Here is a 9,619-nt window from a genome sequence, read left to right on the forward strand (position 1 = left end):
AGCTAAGTGTCGTGGTCAGTCTTGGACACAGGTTGTATTGTTGATATTTTTCCTGGATGCAATTTATATATTCCAGAGGTCTATGTGTGCCTAGGTTAAGTAGCATTTAATGAATTCCCTTTTGTGTTTCATTCTGTTCTAGAATCCTCACTGTGTTTTGTCTTTCAGTGTCTCCTGTGTCATGTTAATTTAGTGTTCTCATTCAGTTATGGTGATCTTCCTGTTTTATTCTGATGTTTTATTCTGATGACCCCTCCACGAAATGCTATCTTATCGTGGTGGAGGTGTCTTGCCAAATTATGTATCCCCGAAAGAATTTGTTTCCCCTGCGTCGGGAGCATGCACTGGCCTTTTGAAATCACGGACAAACAGTATCCCACATTCATGATTTTTAGTTCTAATAATGACTAACTACTCCAGAAATTTGAGAGATATTAGCTCTTTATACAGTAAAGTTACAGTGGGATACAAATAATATCAGGGTGATCCTGACACAATTTGTTCCCCTTGTCCAAAGACTTATTGCTTCTGAAATTTTGGAGGTTTTAGCTCAGTACAGTTCTGTATAGTCACTGAAGGATACAAATAATGATCAGTCAAAATGTTATTGGTTTATTGAAATAATCCCGTCCGATGTTGTGCCAAGGTCCCGATGCAGGGGAAACAATTTCTGTCGGAGATACATAATTTGGCACGACTAGATAAAGTTGGGCTCACCTCAACGCATGGCTTGAGCTCTGGAACCAGTGTCCTGGAGAGGGGCTGGACTCTGTCTCAGTCTGGAGTTGCCCGTGGTGAGAGGTGGCGTGCTGGGGTGGGTATCCTAGTATCCCATCGACTTGCTGCCTGTACGTAGGACAAGAGGGTTCGTTCCCCGCACCTTTGGGTGGGGAACTGTCGAGGTAACTAAGGCAGTTAAATAATTCCTTGGTTATGCACCCCTGGGGTGGATGAGAGGTTTGCCCTGAGTTACTGAAGGCTCTGGATGTTGTAGGGCTGTCTTATCAACACACCTCTGTAATGTTGCGTGGAGATCAGGGGTGGTACCTCTGGATTGTGGTGGTTCCCATCTTTAAGAAGGGGGACAGCAGGTGTGTTCAACTATTGAGGGATCACACTCCTCCTCAGCCTCCCTGATAAAGTCTATGCCAGGGCGCTGGAAAGAGAGTCCGTTCGTTACTTGAACCCAGGATAGGACATCCCAGGGCATAATGGTTTAATTTAACTTCCTTCTGAGTACTTTGATAGTGGAGTCATCTGTGTCCTCACCTGTTACATCTCCCTTCAATATCTTGTGTATACTGTCTCAGTATTCTTTTGTCTTTTGTTGTCTCCTGTGTTCTGCTATCCTGCGAATGTTTTGGACTTGTTGTCTTCCTGTGAGGTTCAGAATTAAAGATGGATTTTGAGTGTATTTAATGCTGATATCCCCTCGGCGCCAGCTGTGGGCTCAAGGCTGGAGCCGAACAAAAACTCCCTGATTACGACTGTGTTGAGTCTGTTCCTTCCCACTCCATGCAAGGCCACCTGGGTTGGCTGGTAGATTGTTTACTTAGCCTGGTAGGGCGAAGGACACTGTCTCAGCTGAATTATGGACACGCACACACATACACTTACACTGATAAGCACTCACACATCCCCCTTCCCCTTCCAATGCCTTCGATGCTTGTTGCCTCCTGGGAACACCAGGCGGGTCTGGGCCCACGTTGGAGAGACGGTGCAGTGGCAGGATGGTTGCTGTGTTTCCTGGGATTACTCCTTATCCCCTACCCAACCCTGTTGCTGGTCATGTGCTCTATAATGTTGTACTGTAGACATTTATGTGCTTTCTGTGCAGAGGAGTTTTTTGTTTCCTGTTCTCATGCTGTCCTATAGCCCAGCATGAGTAGAGGTCTCTTTTTTTCCTCTTGTACTTTCCCATTGTAGTGTACATTTCAGTGTTTTTTCTGGAATGCAACCATTCTCTGACTTGTATCCCCGTGTGATGTCTGTGTCGTGTGTGTAAGGTCGGGGGGCGGGTTCATTCCACTGCAGGGCAACCTGCCACTGCATGTGGCGAATAAAATTTGAACTTGAACTTGAACTATTTCTCATCTCATGAGTCCTGCATTTGTGTCCACAAACTGCCAGTTACACTGCCAACATGTGACATGTGGTGTGAGACTACCAAGTTAAAAGTGTAGTAAGTTTTATTTTAGAGCAAAGTTGTCCTGGTGCACCCATCTCCTCAATTTAACAGAGCTTCCGAGTTTCAGCTGGAATTTCTTAAGATAATTAACTCAACTCGTGTTAATCATCAAGCGCACTAATCCCCCTTATGCAGTAGGATGAACTTAACCGAACTTTGATCTTCCAGGCCACTATCCGGTGAAAGTTTCCATTTGGCCATTTTTTTGTTTTCATACTTTTATTTTAATTTGTCATACACAAGAAAAAATTGGTTCAAGTTAATACATGCGTTTAATAAAAAGTAAATGATGAAAGTGAGAGTTCAGTTGAATTAAGTTTTTTTTCCCCAAAATGTAGAATGTGGATATGTTGAATAAATTAAAATAAAGGAACTTCAGTGACAAGAGAATAAAGTTTTTAAATTTTTGTTTGTTTGGTAGTCGTTATTTCCCCCAGCCAGGTAAGTGTTTGTCTTTTTCTATTGTCACCAAGCAACGCTCCCCGGCGTCCTTGACTTCGCAAGGGTTTCTGGGAATCCGAGGCCTGAAGCTTGAACGACCGCCCTTTTTGGAGCAACGAGAGTAGGACATCGGTACATGCGTCGAAGGAAATATTATCGCTAAATAACTTTCTAAAGCAGCATAACCAAACTTCAGGTATGTATGCCGATGGCTTGCAATGTGTATTTCGACCCTCTATGGTTACAATTAGAATATCTGTCAGGGAAAAGTGTTTTTTAATGCGCGGTTTGATGACGTAATGTTGATTGTCAAACGCGAAATGGCGAGCGTGCTAAGAGGCCCGTTACCTGCAACACTGTGGAGCTGTACCATGTTTATTTCCGTCATGTTACAGTACCAAAAGGGTTGTGGCGATGTGTCTATTCATGGTAAGCGGGGTTGCGGTAAGACGCGTCCGTCGAGTGTGTGAAATGGCTTATTCTGTGTCTCGGTTTGGGGGGAGGGTTATGTGTTGGCTAGTTAAGCTAACACGGAGCTCAGCTAACATGTGCCAAAAAAGGATTTGAAGCACACCAAACCTTTCAGTGGTATTATTTAATATCCGGTAGTAATTAAATGTTTACGATTTATCGTTCAGGTCTCCCTTCTTTTAAGACACCGCCCTGTAATTCTAAACATGCTCCCTTAATGGGAAAACTTTTGACGTTTACATTATGTTGTACCACATTAATAAGGACGTATCAAATTGTGTAAATCGCTGACTACAAATCAAAGAAACAAAAATTAGTTTAACTTGAGAAAGTGGGAAATATCACGTAGTGCCATTACTGTACAGCGTTACAAAGGGCAGCAACTTTCTTCCTGTCAACGAAGCTTTTAATAACACTGTTGTTTACTGGATTAATCAACTAATCATTTCCTGCTGTTAAATGCTCTGCTAGGCCATAACTACGCGTGCCTTCAGTTCCTGCTCGTCTCTTTGTGAGTCTCTCTTTTCGGAATTGTCAGTATCTAAAAAGCATGAACTGTTGAGCTGAGTCCGGAGAAGTTTCACTGTGGTTGCAGGAATGACGCCACCCACATTTGGTTGAATATGAACAGGGTGTAGAGCCCTGTACACTTTAGAATTCATCCTGCTGCTCTGCGTGATCAATAATCACCAGTGAAGATGTGGTCTGTTACAGCTTATGAGCTGTTTGCCTGTTTTTGACTTTGCCTGGAATAGTCTTAAAGACAAATTGTTGTAAACCCAGTTTTTGCTTTTATGAAGGCTCTTGATTGTAGACAATAGTACACCTCAAACCTCAAGTGCTGATTCTATTAGATGTTGGGAAGGTTTTTTTTCCCCCTAGAGCAGGAAATTGTAGTCCTCTTCTTTTGTGGGTGCTTTTTGGGTGTTTTTGTAGCTGAGCTAGCTCTTTTCAAGAATTTTGCAGATTGTTGGCCAATTCTAAAATTTCTTCTACCTCTCTAATAGGTTTGTTTTGAATTTTCAGCCTAATCAGCACCTTCCCTCATATAAGTATTTTTGTGGACCTCATCTTGAGTGTTCCAGTGAAAAGCCACTAAGTTGATTCCAAATCTTTTGTGTGCGTAATTTGTTATGGAAGCACAAGGCATCATGCCTCACCTGGCCATGAAACTGCTTCTCAGTTGTGTGGTTACTTTTGAGCCCACGAACATGGCAAACTATATTTTAAACAAACTTGTTTTAAAGCCTAAATGACCTTCTAAACAGTTAATGCACTTTAATCTATACTTGAATGTTTCATTTAAAATATTATTTGGTTGTGTGCAGAGGCAAAATTGAATCGTTGTCCAAATACTTCTGGACCTGACTGAATGTCTGTTTTGAGAGCAGTGTAAACAGTTGAGCTGGAGCACACCCTGCTGGACAAACTGTGTATTGACACAATTTCTAAAATAAGCCAAACATCTTCATATGTATTGTTTTCTGCCAAAAAAACAAAACTAAAAAACGCACTAAAACATTTTCATATTGACACATCAGATGAGATGATTGGCGAATATCAGTCAGTAACAATCTGAACAAACTGGTGAACTTCCTGCTTTACTACAAAAGTCCTTTCCTTTTTTTTTTTTTTTTGCTTTGGATTTAGTGTCAGCTGCAGTGGTCCCAAAATATTTTCTTTGTCTTGTAATGCATAAACAATGAGCAGTCGTTTCTATATAATAGTAGGGAAACACAGCTGTTACTAATAACATTAAGTAACTTAAAAGAACCTTCATTAAATGCCAGTATGTAATTAATAATATTTAAATAAGGCTGCGAGAAAGATTTGTGTGGTAAAATTGTAACAACGAGCAAGGTTGATCATGTTGTGTATATATATATATATATATATCTTCCTCTCTTCCTACAGAAGACAGATCAGACAATAATGGCAGCGGAGGTGGAGGTGGAAGTGGAGGCCACTGTGGGCAGCGAGTACCCAGCACATTACAAAGTCATGATGGACAAACTTAACGAACAGCGACAGCTGGATCAGTTTACAGATATTACCTTGATAGTGGATGGTAAACAGGCATTTGGTGTAAGTAATCTTTATAAGTTTAACGTTAAATTCTGAGGCAACACTAATTTCCATTTTTCATGTCTTTTCCAGGACACCAGTTCAGAGCCCATAAAGCAGTGTTGGCAGCATGCAGTCAATTTTTCCACAAGTTTTTTCAGGATTATACCCAAGAGCCACTGGTGGAGATAGAAGGTATGTAGTGTGTTAGTTATACTTGCGGGACTACATTGTGTCATAACAGGAAGAATATGTCCAGAGAGACTGTTCCACCTATAGATGAATTTCGCTGTCACTATTAATACAGTAGTTTAGAGTAAATGTGGTTTTACAAAACCGAATGATTTTAACTCAACTTTTACTAAAGCTTTTTTCCCTCCTTCCCTTCCTTAATCCAAATAAGTACTCTTGATCATAGCTTGAGCCATAGTGGATTATGAGAAAAATGAGAAGATTGCTGTTTGAGAACTTAACAAATTGTATAATAGTATTGAGCTTGATGTCAGATTTATGTTTTAGTTTGTTTGTTTTTAATTCATGACTTAGATGCCTTCTGAGAGGACACATTACAGTTTATTGCAGTTTATGGTTTAGCTCTCTGGTGGACAAACTTTATAGTGGAAACACTTGGAAACATTATTTAAGAACTCCTTTGCATACTGGCTATAATATATCCTTAATATAGATTATACTGGTTAGTGTTTGACAGCTGATTTATCAGTCAGTCTTATTGCTTGCTTTAACTTTGCTTGCTTGATTTACAGTTTTCAGTTTGTTTGTTTTTTAATAGTTTGACCATTACACTCTCACCTCTTGGTAGTAGAGCTATGTAGAATATTTTTCTAAGTGATAGGAACATATGAAAGTACATCCCTGACTATGAAAAATGCAGACATTCAAAAATTAAATTGGTGTCAGAAAGAGATTTTGCATTATATTTAATGTAAGTATTCCAAGTTTGTTGTAAGAATTGCTGTCTTCCAAGCTGGGACTTGCTGCTGATAGACAGATATTTTGTTACACACGATCAGCTTTTACTCACCACTGCTTTTACTGTCATATTTTAACAGGTGTGAGCAACACTGCCTTTCGTCAGCTGATGGAGTTCACATACACAGCCACACTAGCTGTAGCTGGTGAAGAAGAGGCATATGATGTCTGGAAAGCAGCTGAGTATTTACAGATGCAGGAAGCCATCAAAGCGCTCAACAATAAGTGAGAACTCATCACTTTTGGCTTTAGAATTGACCAGATTTCACTTAAAAATAAATAGAATAACATTTGACCTCTTAATGATCCTCTTTTGTAGAATGAATGAAAGCTCTTCATTGACAGCAAGGAGCAAAGGAAAAAAGAGGAAAATTGCTGAGACGTCGAATGTGATTACAGAAACCCTACCCTCAGTGGAAGGGGAGCAGGTCAGCATGCTTGCAGTGCACTTTTATAGTCAGCTTGATGTCCTATATTTAGTTGTTAAGGCTGAATATTTTCCCTGTTCTGCAGGTGCAGATTGAAGTTATAGGTGAAGGGCCCATTGAGGTGGAGGAGTCGGGGCTGGAGGAAGTGGTTGATGCGGCAAAGAATGCTCAAGCTGCATCAGATGATTCTGCTTTGGCTCTTCTTGCTGACATAACTAGCAAATACCAGCAAGGGCAACCAACAATACAGGTGATCAAGAAAGGAGGAATAGAAGAGGTATAAAAGCTGAAATGCACATTTTTTCTGATTTCTACTGTTAAACTGATACGCATGAAATAATTAACTCAGAGGTTTTGTTTTGTTTTTTTTCTTTCTGTGTTTTTTTCTTAGCATGAGGTTGTGTATCATGAGGAAACGGTGACTGCCTCCAAGGTGCTGGAGAATGTCGAGATTGTCGAGGTCCAGATTTCTCAAGCAGACAACATGTTCCGTTGCAACAAGTGTGACCGCAGCTTCAAGCTGTACTACCATCTTAAACAGCACTTGAAAACACACTTGGGCTCGCTGGAGAAGCCCCACGTGTGTAACCACTGTGGTAAAGCTTACACACGAGAGGGTGCCTTGAAGCAGCACATCAGCACATTTCACTTTGATGCCGAGGAACTGTCTCGAAACCAGAAACCCCAAAAGAAAGTGCATGTTTGTGAATACTGCAAGAAGCACTTTGACCACTTCGGACACTTTAAGGAGCACTTGCGAAAGCACACAGGTGAAAATTTCACACTGTTTGAACTCACTTTGTTTATAATGAAAAGTACAAAGGTATGGCAACTAAACATAAGTTATCATAGTTGTCCAGTAGATTTGTTTTTGTGTTTCTGACATTGAGACACATGTCTGTCTTTTGTGCCCATTTTTAGGCGAAAAACCTTACGAGTGTCCAGATTGTCATGAGCGATTTGCACGGAATAGCACACTGAAGTGCCATATGGCAGCCTGTCAGAATGGGGCGGGAGCCAAGAAGGGACGGAAGAAACTCTATGAATGCCAGGTACAGTTTGTCCTCAATCAGGGCCATCAGGTTCTCACTGAAGGGATTCGGAAAGTTGTTCAATGGGGCAGCACTGAAACTCGTGTCAGTTTTCAAAGTAAAAGTCCCGGTACATACTGTTGTATTGTTGTATTGTAATTTGTTGTATCACTTTACTCCCTATATTACTGTGCTATGATCATGACCTCTTCTTTTGCTCTCCACCTTCTTCAGGTCTGCAGTAGTGTGTTCAACAGCTGGGACCAGTTCAAAGACCACCTTGTGAGCCACACCGGAGTCAAGCCCAACCATTGCACCATGTGTGACATGTGGTTCACCCAGCCGAAAGAGCTGAAGGCACACCTCAAAGAGGTCCATTCCATCGAGGATAAGTTAAACGACGAACTGGTCATTACTGACTCTGCTGCAACCGCTGCTCTCACCATAGCAGCACAGAACATAGAGGGAGCCGAAACTGTCCTGTTGGAAGACGGTATTCAGGTTGAACACGTCACAGTGGAGCCTGTAGATGTGATGGAGATGGAAGAGACTGCCACGGTTGTAATGGAGGATGGAGGGGTGGCAGAGATGTGTGAGGAGGACATGGAAAGATTAAAACAGGCTGGAGTGCAGATCCAGGTTGTACACGTGACCACAACTGAAGTTGACGGGCAGCACGTGGTGAACTCTCAGGTGGAAGTACAGATGGAGGGAGAGATGGTGAATGTTGAGGAAGCAGAACATGCAGCGGTTGTATGAGAATGTCAAAAAGAGTCTTTAATGAACTGCTGGACACTCTTAGTCCCTAACAGCTTTATTCTCCTCCAATGGACATTTTATTTTTGGTACACATCTCTGCATGTGAGAAGCCGCATGCCACCTCAGTACGTCCTGATGTCTGTTATGTTGAATGTCAGTTCCCACCGCCTTCACTGCTATGGACAGAGTTACCATTGTCTTGCTGTAGGTGCTGTTTGCCATCGTATGCCATATTCTCGATGTCGGCAGTCCTCCATCAATTCATTTTTGTGTTTTTCTTCAAATGTTTTTTTTTTTTTTTTTTTTACTTGGGTCACGTTCTATGATAAATTGACCCAGATGTTGCTGCAGCTCATATGCTGCAGATTTCTCTTGTTGTTAATAATGATGTTTATTTTATTAACTTTTGGTGGTTTGTAGGGGGAAAATCAGCTATGAAATAAAACCGGTTTCAAGAGTGGGCTAGTTCTCCAGCTTTATACTTAGATCTTGAAGATTAAAAAATTAACACTGTTTTAAAAAACAACAACAACGGAAACACAAAATTAAAAAAGCATTTCAATTAGTGCAATTTCAAAGAGTTCAGTAATACACACCAGGTGTATGGTGCATACATGCATATTGCCTTATATACATCCATTAGCAGGTAAACACAGCTGCTCCTTTATCCAATCAGATTTATCCACCAAGACAAACCCAATAAATAAATAAACATTAAAATAAAAGGATAATGGAGTTGCATATCTGCTGGATGTGATTGTGCTAGAAAATTCATGGCTCAAGAGTTGGGAGTTCGCCTTGTAATCGGAAGGTTGCCGGCTCGAGCCCCGGCTTGGACAGTCTCGGTTGTTGTGTCCTTGGGCAAGACACTTCACCCGTTGCCTACTGGTGGTGGTCAGAGGGCCTGGTGGTGCCAGTGTCCGGCAGCCTCGCCTCTGTCAGTGCGCCCCAGGGCAGCTGTGGCTACAATGTAGCTTACCATCACCAGTGTGTGAATGTGTGTGAATGGGTGGATGACTGGATATGTAAAGCGCTTTGGGGTCCTTAGGGACTAGTAAAGCGCTATATAAATACAGGCCAGGCCATTTACCAATTTATCCTTTTATTTATTTTGTATCATGGATACATACCTGTACCATATATATTGTTTTGTTTTTTAACTTGTACCTTTTGCACAGGTTATCCACAGAGCACAATAAAGATGTTGGTAAGTATTTGTTTTAAGCAAAGAAAGTTACTGCAGTTTC

At 41.3% G+C, this 9,619-nt stretch overlaps 1 protein-coding gene across 1 annotated transcript; it reads left to right on the forward strand.

Moving 5' to 3' along the window:
* Positions 1–2,928: 2,928 nt before the first annotated feature.
* znf131 (zinc finger protein 131) lies at positions 2,929–8,724 on the forward strand. Its single transcript, XM_080894894.1, has 9 exons — positions 2,929–3,058; positions 5,015–5,168; positions 5,258–5,359; positions 6,235–6,379; positions 6,474–6,582; positions 6,668–6,859; positions 6,974–7,352; positions 7,504–7,634; positions 7,848–8,724. Exons 1-9 carry the CDS (start codon positions 3,044–3,046, stop codon positions 8,370–8,372), a joined length of 1,752 nt encoding a protein of 583 aa, XP_080751020.1. The 5' UTR covers positions 2,929–3,043; the 3' UTR covers positions 8,373–8,724.
* Positions 8,725–9,619: the final 895 nt, after the last annotated feature.

This window comes from Rhamphochromis sp. 'chilingali' (genome assembly GCF_963969265.1).
Source record: "Rhamphochromis sp. 'chilingali' genome assembly, chromosome: 10".
Taxonomy (NCBI): domain Eukaryota; kingdom Metazoa; phylum Chordata; class Actinopteri; order Cichliformes; family Cichlidae; genus Rhamphochromis; species Rhamphochromis sp. 'chilingali'.